Source organism: Oncorhynchus nerka, linkage group LG10 (genome assembly GCF_034236695.1).
Source record: "Oncorhynchus nerka isolate Pitt River linkage group LG10, Oner_Uvic_2.0, whole genome shotgun sequence".
Classification (NCBI taxonomy): domain Eukaryota; kingdom Metazoa; phylum Chordata; class Actinopteri; order Salmoniformes; family Salmonidae; genus Oncorhynchus; species Oncorhynchus nerka.
Window position 1 is genome coordinate 38,803,109 of NC_088405.1, and position 16,550 is coordinate 38,819,658.

Below are 16,550 nucleotides of genomic sequence, written 5' to 3' on the forward strand. Positions count from 1 at the left end.
GTGTTAGCGAAGCCAGCTCTGCGAATATTGTGTCTCTTCACAAGGCTCTTAAATAGATTTATAACTCATAAAAAACAATCTATTGGAAGTACGGCACACATAAATGCCACAGTCTATTGCCTTGTTGTATATAGAAAAGGGATACATCACAGGAGAAGCAGTAAAAGAGCTCTGTGGTTACCTTAGGAGAAAGGCTGATAAATGTCAACATTGCATCATTAGCTCAGCTGCTTAAATGACACAGGCAAAATACATCTATTGATGGGCCACATTTTAGCATGTCATATGGACTAGCACGAATGGGTGCTCAGAAATACGCATGTTCATATCTGTTGTTGTATAACTCAGGCACACGCTTGTTGTCATAACTCTGCACAACGCTGTCAGAGAGCCATTCTTTTGAACACTGTTGTGCTGAGGTTGGTAGGAAGTGGACCTGGGTTTAAAAACTGTCTGAAATATTTCAAATATTTTCAGCGTTTGGTTTAGCCTTTGCCAGATGGGCGGGGTTTGCACTTTTGGGACTTTTATATTGGTTGCACTGCACCACGCAATCTGAGTCAAGCCCAGCCCAGCTAGAGTATTTGAAGTGATTTCAAATGTTATTTGAACCCAGGGATGGTGGGAAGAAGGGAAGAACGTCTGTCTCTGTTTTCCCCACTGAGGGTAGAGAGATAGACTGTCCATCTAAACCAGGCAGCATATTTCTTTATTTTAGGCCCATATGTTGCGGAGGCTCCCACAGTGCCATCCAGGAGAAACAAATCTGTCTGTGTGTTGGTTAGTGGCGAGCGCCGAGCTGATGGGTCTATTTGGCACGCGAAAGCATTATGGGGGATCCTTCTGCTGCTGTCAAGCAAACTGAAATGTGATAATGTGAGCGTAGGCTATAGAAAGGTAAATGTGTTCTCGTCTACAATTCCTCTCTGGTAGGTATATTTGACAGACACACACACACACACAAATGCGCACACACACACACACACACACACACACACACACACACACACACACACACATGCACACACACACAATAAAGCTCCCATTTGACAGATGTTAGCATTTAATATTGATATAGCATTGAACTTTGGATAAAGGATTTATCTTGTATTACTCATTTGCTGAGCAGCAACAATAGATTTGACATACTGACTTGTCAAGTCTTGCCATTTGGTAATTAATATTGCAAATGTCGTTGAGAAAATGGACTCAGTATGTTCAAGGTCACATTGTATTGTTCGCCTGTCCTTGTCATATCTATGATTCTAGTGCCCATCATTCTTTCATGGATTTTACAGGCCATTCATCTCTATATCTGCAGTCTACCATAAATGAACATTTTAAAATCATAACTGTTTATGATTTTAGTTCCCCTTATTATGTTCATTAATAAAAACCTCCCTTTACAGTTTACAGCACCATAATACTGCTCAGTCCATGGCCATTGCACTCTCCACACACACACACACACACACACACAAATGTACATCACAGTAGGTATAGTTCAACTCTAATTAATTGACTGATAATATAATAATACTATTCATATTTAACTCTGTGTGTGCGTGTGTGCGAGTGCATGTGTGCGTGTCCAACTTACACTTATCGAACTTACCTGACCTACCAATTTGCTAGCCTCAATCATTGTGAGCTAGGTGACTAGTCTGAAAAAGACAGGAGGCCCATGTCCTTAACCAGTTCCAACACCTCCTGGTCATGCCCTGTAGAGATTCCACTACCTCATCCTCATCCGCACACTCAACCCAAGCTGTTCTCTTCCACTGCTGGATGACTCATACGAGACTCATGTAAAACTTGGCGATGCGCCTCATCTCCTTTGAGGAGGTGGGAAGCTGGTTGCAGAAGCAGGTGAGGAGCTGGTTGTAATAGTACCAGATCTGAGTTACTGTATCTGTCTGCACCGGCCTTCCCAGTGCTTTTACAACTGGATATCTCAGAGAGAGACTGGGCCTCACCTGCGCTGGTACATCACGCCAGGTAGAGGTAGCAGGCTGGAAAACATGAAGCCATGGCAAGATTTGAGGTTTTCTACTCAGATAATGAATAGGTTAACAGTGTAGATAGTAGGGTACAGTAGGTAGAGAGGCACTTACTGTGCACACCTGCCTCCCATCCCTGTAGCAGAGGATGCCTGAGAGAGTGGGCTTGGGGGTGTTGAGGTGGGATTCTGTGGGGAGGAGACTTTCAGGCCAGGAAAATACTGTTGTCCCTGTCCCCTCAACTGTATATACTGGTCAATTCGCTCAACGTAGATGGCTATTTTTGACAAATGGATAATCTCAGATAGCAGAAACAAGTCGCATGCTTGGTCTTGAGGTTGTTACCACAAAACTGAGTTCCAACCAATCAAACATTCCAAATTCTACATAATTTACTGTGTGTGCTTGTGTGATATCATTCTGAATTGCCATGGAAATGTAGAGGCCTGACAATGGCCAGGGTGGCAGGTAGCCGAGGGGTTAATTCTTGAAGCGTGGAATCAGATTGGTCGGACCAGCGTTGAACAGACCTGAGCGAGGGAGCTTCTTGTTTTAGTTTCTGTCTGTAGGCAGGGAGCAACAAAATGGAGTCATGGTCAGCTTTTCCGAAAGGAGGGCGGGGGAGGGCCGCCCATGGCAGCCATGGGGATTTGTAAGGGATAGTCATTATTTTCCATAGAACGCATAGCCCCTCATTGATTATCCTTTTTTTTCTTTTTTTTTTACCTTGGCTATAATTTAACACATTTTGGGGGGTGGCACACGAGGAAATTGGCTGAGTCAGGTTGGAGACCTGAGCCAACTCCCCGTGCTTACCGTAGGGAGCGTGGTATTGGTCAGGCACCGTGTTATGCGGTGGAGCCCACGGTGTCTCCAATGCGCACTCATAGCCCTGTGCACTATATTCCAGCTCCCCGCATCTGCCGGGCTAGAGTGGGCATCCAGCCAGGACGAAGGGTGCCGGCTCAGCGCATCTGGCATCCAGTGCGTCTCTACGGCCCAGGAGATCCTGCGCCGGCTCTGCGCACTGTAGGTCTCCTCAGCCTGGTGAGCCCTGTGGCAGCTCCACTCACCAGGCCTCCTGTACGTCTCCTCAGTCCAGTGATGATCCATGGCACGAAGCCTCCAGCGATGCTCCATGGCACGAAGCCTCCAGCGATGATCCATGGCACGAAGCCTCCAGCGATGCTCCATGGCACGAAGCCTCCAGCGATGCTCCATGGCACGAAGCCTCCAGCGATGCTCCATGGCACGAAGCCTCCAGAGATGATCCATGGCACGAAACCTCCAGTGATGATCCATGGCACGAAGCCTCCAGTGATGATCCATGGCACGAAGCCTCCAGTGATGATCCATGGCACGAAGACTCGTTTTTCCAAAAAAGGGAAGTTTGCACTAAATTCACCAATTTAGTGTTGTTTTTCTTCTCAGCTGCATCCAATTCAGTATGAACTATCACAAGGTTGTAACCTCTTGTGTATAGATGCACTGGGTGTCCCAAGATTACATAGGCTATAATTACCTACCCGGGAATGCACACTCTTCAAATTTCCACAGAATTTTGTTGCTAGCATTTGCCCCCAAAAAGCTTACCATTTGAGTTACAAAACCTATAACATATAGGTCCACCTGGCTTCCCGAGTAGTGCAGCAGTCTAAGGCACTGCATCGCAGTGCTAGAGGCGTCACTACAGACCTGGGTTCGATCCCAGGATGTATCACCACCGGCCGTGATCGGGAGTCCCATAGGTTGGCTCGCACAATTGGCCCAGCGTCGGAGGGTTTGGCCAGGGGGACTAATGACTCCTTGTGGCGGTCCGGGCGCCTGCAAGCTGACCTCAGTAGTCAGGTGAACAGTGTTTCCTCTGACACATTGGTGCGGCTGGCTTCCGAGATAAGCGGGCGGGTATTAAGAAGTGCGGTTTGGCGGGTCATGTTTCGTGGGATGCATGACCTGACCTTCATCTCCCGAGCCCATTGGGGAGTTGCAGCGATGAGACAAGATCGAAATTTGGGAGAAGGGGGTAAAATGCAAAAATCTTTAAAAAACTCAAAATGATATAGGTCAACCTCACTGACTGGGGTCTACCATACTGGTGTCATTATTAAGTGTGTGTCATCCTCAACTGGGATGATAAACACACAAGTGCACCACAGAGTACATGCAAAATCTGCATAATTACTAGTGTTAAAGAATTTAGCTAGTTCAAATTAACTGTATCTTGAGGGGTACTTACAGTACTTGTCGTTAATATGTACTTACTGTAAATAGTACATTACCCATCGTGACAACCCTGGCCATTATTTTAATGCTTCCCGGAAGCACCATCCAAGTGGGAGGATAAACACACCAGTACACCACAGAGTACATGTAATATCTGCATAAGTACATTGTAATTACTAGGTGTTACAAGGCAAGTTTCTAGTTAAAATGAAGTGTATCTTAAAGGGTATTTACTTGTAACTATTGTGTACCTACAAAGTATGTTACCCATCCTGACAATCTAATCGCCGGCTACTAAAAGCGCCATCCAAGTGAAAAAATAAACACACTTATACAACACAGAGTACGTATCTGCAATATCTGCACAAGTACAAGGTAGTCACTTGTAACAGGATTTAGCTATTGAAATTTAAGACTAATTTACCATTTTCCTATGACCAATTTCTATATAATTATTTACTACTCATGACCTAAGTAAAAATACCTACAAACAAAAGATGAGCTTTTAAACAAAGATTAAACAAAGATATGCCTACTCAAGTAACATAAAAAATAACTATTCTAGTGGTGGTGAGTAGTAGTCTAGATAGTTAATTTACAAGGTTAAAAAACTAGTTAGCTAGCTAGTTTATCCCAAACAAATCTCAAAAGATTGCATAGGAGGTCTATTCTGTAGATGGTAACTAGATAGCTAGCTAGCCTAGTTGGTAGGCCTAACAAAACCACCAGAGAAGCTAACATTAACTAGCTAGAGTTAACTAACTAGCCAACACTAGGCTAGCTAGCTGCTAGTTAGCTACATCATTAACTACCTCAAATCAAATTTTATTGGTCACGTATACATATTTAGCAGATGTTATTGAAGTGTAGGGAAATGCTTGTGTTCCTAGCTCAAACAGTGCAGTAGTATCTAACAATTCACAACATTACAAACAAATATACAATACCGTTCAAAAGTTTGGGGTCACTTAGAAATGTCCTTGTTTTTTAAAATTAAAGCACATTTTTTGGCCATTAAAATAACATCAAATTGATCAGAAATACAGTGTAGACATTGTTAATGTTGTAAATGACTATTGTAGCTGGAAACGGCAGATTTTTTAAATGGAATATCTACATAGGCGTACAGAGGCCCATTATGAGCAACCATCACTCCTGTGTTCCAATGGCACGTTGTGTTAGCTAATCCAGGTTTATCATTTTAAAAGGCTAATTGATCATTAGAAAACCCTTTTGCAATTATGTTAATACAGCTAAAAAACTGTTGTTCTGATTAAAGTAGCAATAAACCTGGCCTTCTTTAGACTAGACTATTCTGTTTAGAGTTTGAGCTGTTCTGTGAAGGGAGTAGTACACAGTTTTGTACCAGAGCTTCAGTTTCTTGACAATTTCTCACATGGGATAGCCTTCATTTCTCAGAACAAGAATAGACTGACGAGTTTCAGAAGAAAGATCTTTGTTTCTGGCCATTTTGAGCCTGTAATCGAACCCACAAATGCTGATGCTCCAGTCTGTATGTTTTCCGAACTACAAAATACTATATCAGTATAACAGTATCTATACAGTATTTAAATTGTTTTCCAAAATAATCTCTCTATTGCACACACACATGTACACACGTGCAAACACACACACACACACACACACACACACACACATAGCGGGGAAATGCCCACCTACACTCAAACTGACCACAGGTTCCCTCACCGGAATACAGTGACTGGTCTCCACAGTGACAGGTCTCCCCTCTCTCATGCTGTCCGTGAACCAGGAGATGTCCAGCACCTGCAGTCTGGAGACATCCCTCAGACCACTCCCCCGTAGCCACGCCCACAATGCCCCAGCCTGGTTATCCTCTGCCACCACGTGGGTGACCTCATCACTGCACAGGGAACAAGAAGAAGGGGGTCACAGGTCAGTAAGTCTGCAGGTATAATGCATGATTATGTGGTTACAAGTGGCAGTACACATCGCTACTGTAGAAGAGGTCCAGTGGTTACATAGAGCTGAGGACCTGAGGACAACGTCAGGAATGGCGAGCCAACTCTAGCACCGACATCACCATCATCAAACCGCCAACTCGGCTGTCAGCAGAATAGAGACCTTCACCAAGAGCAGACAACATCCGTCTGAAGCTGTCAAGACTAGAATTTGCGCTCCAATTACTTCTTCTTTTTTTTAAACAAACGTATCTTCTTTTTTCTTCTGTATACTGCAATTCAGCATTAAGATGTACATTTGTACCAGACAGCCTAACTAATAATAAATAAATAATGTATATGTATTGTAAGGCTTGTCATAAGCGGTGGTGTAAAGTACTTAAGTAAAAATACTTTAAAGTACTATGTAAGTAGTATTTTAGGGTATCTGTACTCCTAAAGAAAATATATACTTTTACTCCCATACATTTTCCCTGACACCCAAAAGTACTCGTTACAATTCGAATGCTCTGGCAGGACAGCAAAATGGTCCAATTCACGCACATAGCAATATAACATGTTGTCTTCCCTAACTGCCTCTGATCTGGTGGACTCACTTAACACAAATATTGCATTTGTAAATTATGTCTCAGTGTTGGAGTGTGCCACTGGCTGTCCATAAAAAATTACTTTAAAAAACTGTGCTGTCTGGTTTGCTTAACATAAGTAATTTTATGTATAGCATTTACTTTGAACTTTTACTCAAGTATGACATTTGAGTACCCTTTCCACCACTGTACTTCAGTACATTTAAAACCAGATACTTTTAGACTTTTACTCAAGTAGTATTTTACTGGGTGACTTTCGCTCATTTTGTATTTAGGTACTGTATCTTTACTTTTACTCCAGTGTGTCAAATTAGTACTTTTTCCATCACTGGTCATAAGCATGTATGACACCCTCGTGATGTCTTATTATCACTTCTCTGGATCAAAGGTCCCACTGAAAGTGTTTAAAATGTCTCAGAGCCATCTATATGGCTCTAAAATGTCCCCTTTGCTTGGAACTTGCCTTGATCTGTAGATTGTGAATCTGTCTGATTGTAACATCAGTGGTTCCTTTTATGTCATAGAATTTAGTTGGAGTAGAAAGAGAACAACTTCACGGTCTTTATTTCTATTGTTTTAGAGAGATATATAAAGGTTTCAGATCCAGTGTGAGTCTTAGAAGGGACTACTATAACATGCCATATATGGACTAGCACTGACTGAACAACATGCACCACAGCCTCCTCAGCAGGGCCTCTGAGCATCATTCAGATGTTTATGACTGAAAATACGCCCCTAAGAGTGGAGATATGCATTCACATAGTGTATCACACAGCTCCATAGGAATCCTCACAACAGACATGTCTGGTTTTCCCCCAAAAGGAAACCCTCTCTGTTTAAGTACCATACCAATGAGCCAATCAGAGCGCCCGTGCGTGCATAATTATCCTTCCCATGCTCCTCCTTCTCCTCGCAGAGGTAAAACAGCATAACGGATCCTTACGGCCCTCCCAGGACATCCCAACAGTCTAGCAGAGTGTCGCTTCTGGAGCCTAATCGGCCAAATCAGCGGTGAGACTAATCCTCTGTCTGACTGCTCTGTGTACTGGTTGGCTGGTTGGCCTGCCACTGAGACCAGGTTTAGAGAGGCTCCAAGACAATAACAGCCCCAGAGTGAGGCTCATCAGATTACACAAACAGTATGAGTGGGTAGAGCATATGAGCATATTCAATGGCTTTGCTCAGGTTTGAATATGACGATACGATTACAAAAAAGGAAAGTAATAATTCTGCACACTGCCAAAACCAATTTTAGAAGTATATTGGGGTGAACTGAATCTTGATTTTTGCAGAAAAATAAATGGTATCACCCATCATCTTGGAAAAAGGAAAAAGAAAGTGTCCTTCAGACTGACAGCCTTGTTGATTCTAACAAGACAGGAAGTCCTTCAGACGGCCGCAATCGAATGTTGATTGATGTAGACATCCAACCCTGTGGTTAAATTGATAGGTACTGAATTTAGCCATGGTGGGTTTGTTCTTATAAACAAGGGGTAAAGAAAATGGTGCTCTCTCTCTCTCTCTCTCACACATGATCTTTTACACTCTGCCCTCCTTACAGAAACATAGCTCCTATAATCCAACCCTAACTTAGATATTTTTCCAACTTGTGTGAATGTAAAATGGCACAGCAGATGCAAATGAGCTATAGCACGAAGCACTGCACCCGAAGAGAGTTCCAGGAACAGCGGGACCCTGAGCCCCAGTGCAGTGAGTAAGGATATGTTATATTCAACGGGGTTCAGACAGGGAGAGATGACGCTTGTGCTAAATGAAATCTCTCTACACTGCCTCTCACTAGGAGAGCCAAGATCAAGATTACGGAAAGTGTGTATCGCATAACATAATAATTGAAATTTTACACCAGCTAAAGACAAAAAATTCAGACTAGCTCGACAATAAGCTCACGATTCAGAAAACTTGATCATGTTGTTGTGTATTTGCATTTTAGAGTTGAAATTAGAAAGCTGAAACTAAACAGATGATAAATGAGGGTTTGTGCCTCTCGTCCACCTTACAAACAACATTCACACCCACTAAACAATGTGTGTGCGCCTGCGTGCTTGTGTGTGTGTAACATTCAACAGAACGCATATATTGTTTGTGAAAGGCTGAATTAGGGAGGTGTTTATCAAAACTGCCCAATACAATTATTACATTTTATTTTTTATAGATCCTTTAGGATACAGTGCCTTGCGAAAGTATTCACCCCTCTTGGCATTTTTCCTATTTTGTTGCCTTACAACCTGGAATTTGTATCATTGGAATTACACAACATGCCTACCACTTTGAAGATGCAAAATATTTTTAATTGTGAAGCAAACAAGAAATAAGACAAAAGAAAACTGAAAACTTGAGCTTGCATAACTACCCCCCCCCCCCCCCCCCCCCCAAAAGTCAATACTTTGTAGAGCCACCCTTTGCAGCAATTACAGCTGCAAGTCTTGTGGTATGTCTCTATAAGCTTGGCACATCTAGCCACTGGGATCTTTGCCCATACTTCAAGGCAAAACTGCTCTACCCCCTTCAAGTTGGATGGGTTCCTCTGGTGTACAGCAATCTCTAAGTCATACCACAGATTCTCAATTGGATTGAGATCTGGGCTTTGACTAGGCCATTTCAATACATTTACATGTTTCACCTTAAACCATCCGAGTGTTGCTTTAGCAGTATGCTTAGGATCATTGTCCTGCTAGAAGGTGAACCTCCGTCCCAGTCTCAAATCTCTGGAAGACAAACAGATTTCCCCTTAAGAATTTCCCTTAATTTAAAGCCATCCATCATTCCTTCAATTCTGACCAGTTTCTCAGTTGGTAGGGATCAATGAAAAACATGATGCTGCCACCACCATGCTTCACTGTGAGGATTGTGATCTCGGGGTGATGAGAGGTGTTGGGTTTGCGCCAAACATAGCATTTTCATTGATGGCCAATAAAGCTCAATTTTAGTCTCATCTGACCAGTGAACCTCCTTCCATGTGTTTGGGGAGTCTCCCACATGCCTTTTGGCGAACACCAAACGTGTGCTTATTTTTTTCTTTAAGCAATGGCGTTTTTCTGGCTACTCTCCTGTAAAACCCAGACCTGTGGAGTGTATGGCTTAAAGTGGTCCTATGGACAGATACTCCGCTGTGGAGCTTCAGGGTTATCTTTGGTCTCTTTGTTGCCTCTCTGATTAATGCCCTCATTGCCTGGTCCATGAGTTTTGGTGGGCGGCCCTCTCTTGGCAGGTTTGTTGTGGTGCCATATTCTTTGCATTTTTTAATAATGGATTTAACCTCTTGCTTCTACTTGGGACGCTTGCGTCCCAACTAGAGCTCTGGAAATGCAAATGCGCTACGCTAAATGCTAATAGTATTAGTTAAAACTCAAAAGTTCATTAAAATACACATGCAGGGTATCAAATTAAAGCTACACTCGTTGTGAATCCAGGCAACAAGTCAGATTTTTAAAATGCTTTTCGGCGACAGCATGAGAAGCTATTATCTGATAGCATGCACCAATACACTACAACACAAAAGCACAGCAGGGGACGTAAACAAAATAATTAGCATTTCGGCGTTACACAAACCGCACAATAAAATAGAAAACAGTCATTACCTTTCACCATCTTCTTTGTTGGCACTCCTAGATGTCCCATAAACACTATTGGGTCTTTATTTCGATTAAATCGGGCCATATAAAGCCAAGATATCGTTATATGTAGACTGTGTGATAAACGAAAAAAACAGCGATTTCACAACGTAACGTCATTTTTAAAATTCAAAAAGTAGACGATAAACTTTCACAAAACACTTCGAAATACGTTTGTAATGCTACTTTAGGTATTAGTAAACGTTAATAAGCGATAAAAATCATCCTTAGGCGATGTAAAAATCATTAGCTGTCGTCTTGGAAAAAATTTCACGAGAGAGCTCTTCCGGAATGATCTGGGCGGAGACCGGAGGTAAGTGGTGCCCCTGTTTCGGTTCAACCAAGAATCAAAGATGATTCAATTCACAAGACTCTAGACAACATGGGGATGCTGTGGGAGTTGAATGCTCGGTCTTATCTAATTCGGCTCACTGTTAACAATTGCTGGAAGTGGCGCAAGGATATTTATTTCCATTTTCTGTGATCAGGTTTTCCTGCGCTTTCCGATGTAACGCACGTTATGTTATAGCCACAGTCGTGATTTAACCAGTTTTAAAAACGTCCGAGGGTTTCCTATCCACACATTCTAACCATATGAACGTACTATATTCCTGGCATGAGTAGCAGGGCGCTGAAATGTTGCGCGATTTTTAACAAAATGTTCAAAAAAGTAGAGGGTCGACTTAAGAGGTTAATGGTGCTTCGTGGGATGTTCAAAGTTTCTGATATTTTTTTATAACCCAACCCTGATCTGTCTCTGGCTCCACACCCACCCCGCCCGGCCATCGAGATGTGTGAAATTTATTGTATAACATTTCTGGGAGTGTGTAAACTTACATTTTGTATTACCATATAATTGTTGTATGTTTTCTATAGTTATCTACTTGAAAATGTCTCAATTGACCAATTTGGCACATTTATGCAGACTCAATAGAAACTATTGTGCAGTATTGCAGTGCTTCACTGGATCAATCTGAAACTTTTCACACACACTGCTGCTGTCTAGTGGCCAAAATCTAAATTGCGCCTAGACTCCTATATTATAATATGGCCTTTATCTTGCATTTCAAAGATGATGGAACAAAAAAAATAGAAAATGCATGTTTTTTGTTTATCTTTTACCAGATCTAATGTGTTATATTCTCCTACATTAACTTCACATTTCCACTAACTTCAAAGTGTTTACTTTCAAATGGTATCAAGAATATGCATATACTTGCTTCAGGTCTTGAGTTACAGGCAGTTAGATTTGGGTACGTCACATTTTATTGTGTTACAAAGTGGGATTGAAATGTATTTAATTGTAATTTTTCTGTGAACAATATACACATAATACTCTGTAATGTCAAAGTGGAAGAAAAATTAAGATATAATTGTTGTTGCCGAAATATTCAGCCCCTTTTGTTTAGGCAAGCCTAAATTAGTTCAGGAGTCAAATTTGGCTTAAGAAATAACATAAAAAGTTACATAGACTCACTGTGTGTGAATTGATAGGGCATGACATGATTATTAAACGAATAACCGTTCCTCTGTCCACCATACATATAACATCTGGAAGGTTCCTCAGTCAAATATTGAATTCCAAGCCCAGATTCAACCCCAAAGTCCAGAGAGCTTTTTGAAAGCCTACAAAAAAAGGGCAGTGATTGGTTAATGGGTAACAATAACAAATCAGATAATGAATATTTTTTTAAGCATGGTCTAGTTCAGGGATCAGCAACTAGATTCAGCCATGGGTCAATTTTTTCTTTGTGGGATGGTCTGGGGCTGGGACATAATAAAACTGCATTTGTACACAGCAAATTGACTGCAAGAAGCCTAAACAGTTATAATATTTGACTAAAACATAATCATCTCGAACCTTGATTTCATTTGGGAACATTGTCCTGTGTTGGGTGCCGTTTTTTTGGATGGAACGCTAAAATGAGTGTCCTGACTCTCTGTGGTCATTCAAAATCCCATGTCACTTATTGTAAGAGTAGGGGGCATTCTGTCACGCCTTGGTCATAGTATTTTGTGTTTTTGTTATAATATTTGGTTAGGCCAGGGTGTGACATGGGTTTATTTGTTGTGTTTCGTATTGGGGTTTTATAGGAATTGGGATTGCGGCTGAGTAGGGGTGTAGCTTAGGTTTGGCTGCCTGAGGCGGTTCTCAATCAGAGTCAGGTGATTCTCGTTGTCTCTGATTGGGAACCATATTTAGGTAGCCGGGGTTTCACTGTGTATTTTGTGGGTGATTGTTCCTGTCCTTAGTGTCTTTGTTCCTGTCTTAGTGTTTGCACCAGATAGGGCTGTTTCGGTTTTCGTTACGTTTATTGTTTTTTGTAAGTGTTTGTGTTATTTCGTGTTTATCGTTTGTTTGAATAAACATGGATCGCAATCTACACGCTGCGTTTTGGTCCGACTCTCCTTCACCACACCTAGAAAACCGTTACACATTCACCCTGGTGTCATGGCTAAATTCCCAACCTGGCCACATTCCATCAAGGCCGCCAAATCATCTCCCTCATTCCTAATTGGCATATATCACTTCTCACCTTTCCACCTGATAGCTGATACTTGTGGAGAGGTCTGGCACAAAAATGGTCGCCGAGTATTATTGAGAATGATGTCCAACAATGAAAATTCAACAATTCTTTGTTTGTTTTTATAATTTTTCCCAGGAAGCTTGGGAGGCCAAATAAAACTACTCCGAGCAGCAGGACAGGAATGAAACTGCTCAGTGATGTTATAATGAGGACATTGGTGATTTTAAACATCTACAGAGTTAAATGGCTGTGATGGGAGAGAGTTAGGGATGTATCAACAACATTGTAGTGACTTCACAATAATGACCTAAATGACAGAGTGAAAGAAGAGCACAAATATACAAAATATTCCAAAACATGCAACAAGGCATTAAAGTAATACTGCAAAAAAACATGGCAAAGGAATACACTTTTTGGCCTAAATGCAAAGTCCTATTGTCACACCCTGACCATAGTTTGCTTTGTATGTTTCTACATTTTGTTTGGTCAGGGTGTGATCTGAGTGGGCATTCTATGTTGTATGTCTAGTTTGTCTGTTTCTGTGTTTGGCCTGATATGGTTCTCAATCAGAGGCAGGTGTTATTCGTTGTCTCTGATTGGGAGCCATATTTAGGTAGTGTAACCACGTTCTTCGTTTGTAGAAAGAGAGTCGGACCGAAATGCAGCGTGTAGGTTACTCATGACTTTAATGAAAGAATGCGTACATGAAATAACTCAATAACATACTAAGCAAAACAACAAACGGAACGTGAAACTAATACAGCCTATCTGGTGACATTAACACAGAGACAGGACATACACCCACAAAATACAACGCGAACTCAGGCTACCTAAATACGGTTCCCAATCAGAGACAACGATAAGCAGCTGACTCCAATTGAGAATCGCCTCAGGCAGCCAAGCCTAACTAGACACACCCCTAATCAACACAATCCCAATTACTACAAACCCCAATACGAAACACAACATATAAACCCATGTCACACCCTGGCCTGACCAAAATATATAAAGAACACAAAACATATTGACCAAGGTGTGACAGGTAGCCTGTTTTGTCATTTTGGGTTGTGGGTGATTGTCTATGTTAGTTGCTTGTGTCAGCACAGTTCTCATTATAGCGTCACGGTCATTATTAGTTTATTGTTTTGTATAGTTTGTATTCAGTGCTTTCTTGATTTAAAAAATCATCATGAACACATACCACGCTGCATTTTGGTCCGCTCCTTACGACGATCGTGACACCTATGTTCAGGGCTAGGAACATATCTGTATGTTCCTAGGTTTGGGGCAAATCCAACACAACACATTACTGAGTAACTGCCTCCTTATTTTCAAGCATGGCGGTGGCTGCGTCATGGTATGGGTACACTTGGCAAGTACAGGATAAAAAGTAATGGGATAGGGCTAAGCACAGGCAAAATCCTAGAGCAAAACCTGCTTCAGTCTGCTTTACACCAGACACCGGGAGAGGAATTCACCTTTCAGTATGTCAATAACCTAGAACACAAGGCCAAATCTACACTGGAGTTGCTTACCAATAAGACAGTGAATGTTCCTACAGTGCCTTGCGAAAGTATTCGGCCCCCTTGAACTTTGTGACCTTTTGCCACATTTCAGGCTTCAAACATAAAGATATAAAACTGTATTTTTTTTGTTAAGAATCAACAACAAGTGGGACACAATCATGAAGTGGAACGACATTTATTGGATATTTCAAACTTTTTTAACAAATCAAAAACTTTTAACAAACAGATCAAGACTGTTTCAAAGGCAGCTTTTTTCCATCTACAGCAAAAAAACGCCCCTTTTTCAGGACCCTGTCTTTCAAAGATAATTTGTAAAAATCCAAATAACTTTACAGATATTCAGTGAAAAGGGTTTAAACAGTGTTTCCAATGCTCGTTCAATGAACCACAAACAATTAATGAACATGCACCTGTGGAATGGTCATTAAGACACTAACAGCTTACGGGCGGTAGGCAATTAAGGTCACAGTTATGAAAACTTAGGACACTAAAGAGGCTTTTCTACTGACTCTGAATACACCAAAAGAAAGATGCCCAGGGTCCCTGCTCATCTGCGTGAACGTGCCTTAGGCATGCTGCAAGGAGGCATGAGGACTGCAGATGTGGCCAGGGCAATAAACTGCAATATCCGTCTGTTAGACGCCTAAGTCAGCGCTACAGGGAGACAGGACGGACAGCTGATCGTCCTCGCAGTGGCAGACCAAGTGTAGCAACACCTGCACATCCGAACATCAGACCTGCAGGACAGGTACAGGATGGCAACAACAACTGCCCGAGTGAAACCTGGAATGCACAATCCCTCCATCAGTGCTCAGACTGTCCGCAATAGGCTGAGAGAGGCTGGACTGAGGGCTTGTAGGACTGTTGTAAGGCAGGTCCTCACCAGACATCCCCGGCAACAACGTGGGCACAAACCCATCGTCGCTGGACCAGACAGGACTGGCAAAAAGTGCTTTTCTCTGACGAGTCGCAGTTTTGTCTCACCAGGGGTGAAGGTCAGATTCGCGTTTATCGCCGAAGGAATGAGCATTACACTGAGGCCTGTACTCTGGAGCGGGATCGATTGGATCGATTTGGATGTGGAGGGTCCGTCATAGTCTGGGGCGGTGTGTCACAGCATCATCGGACTGAGCTTGCTGTCATTGCAGGCAATCTTAATGCTGTGCTTTACAGGGAAGGCATCCTCCTCCCTCATGTGGTACCCGTCCTGCTGTCTCATCCTGACATGACACTTCAGCATGACAATGCCACCAGCCATACTGTTCGTTCTGTGCATGATTTCCTGCAAGACAGGATGTATGTATGGCAAAAAATACATATAATCCAACTCATATTGCAACACAATGTTGACTGTTTTACAATAAACCTTTAGCAAGCTTTATTAACATGAACTGGCAGTGTAGAACATTCTTAACAACTTATAACAGAACACATGAACTTGCATGACCATCCGTCTCGTGGGAGCACAAAAAGCACTAAGACAAAGCCAAGCCCCAACAAGCCACGCATCCAAGGTTTCAAATAGGCTGCCGCTGCTACAACATTTTGTCAAAATGCTTGTTATTGTACTTAACAGATACCAAAAGCATACCAAAAGCCCTAACATGCATTTAAATTAATTTAAATGACTACAAAAATGATTACAAACATGATACATTATCGGTCATGAAGTGACTGATTGTGCTCTATCAGCTGCACACACTCTATCCAATCATAGCAGCCAGAAACTCCAGAGAGTGAGATAGACTTGTCCAATACGCAGCGCCTCAGACTTGTTTACATAAGACAACACATCGCAATGTTATGCTGAAATAACCCTTTGCCCTAAGCCCTTTACAGAGTGGTCACTTGCTGATGTGTTTTTGATAGTGTCAATCACTCGAATCTGCCACTTTTGTGGTCAAAATAAGAATTGAGCTGATCAGAACGCACTTGTATCACAACTGCAACTTGTTAATATTCCAAAACCCACTCGTTAGCATCTTGCATGTGTCCCCCACGCGAACGATTTTGTAACATGATTCCCCATTAGACACTGCCAGACAGACTCACACTCTGGTAATAGATAGTGAGAAAGTTGTAAAAAAAACGAAATGGCATGTCGCCACTTGCCA

At 42.1% G+C, this 16,550-nt stretch overlaps 1 protein-coding gene across 2 annotated transcripts in view; it reads right to left on the reverse strand.

Annotated features, from left to right (window-relative positions):
* dntt (deoxynucleotidyltransferase, terminal) overlaps nucleotides 1–16,550 on the reverse strand; it is a 158,367-nt gene that overhangs the window by 137,325 nt on the left and 4,492 nt on the right. For both annotated transcript variants that reach the window (XM_029669767.2, XM_029669766.2), the window contains exon 2: nucleotides 5,931–6,105. In XM_029669767.2, the coding sequence (XP_029525627.1) occupies nucleotides 5,931–6,105 (175 nt within the window). The remainder of the gene's footprint in view (nucleotides 1–5,930; nucleotides 6,106–16,550) is intronic.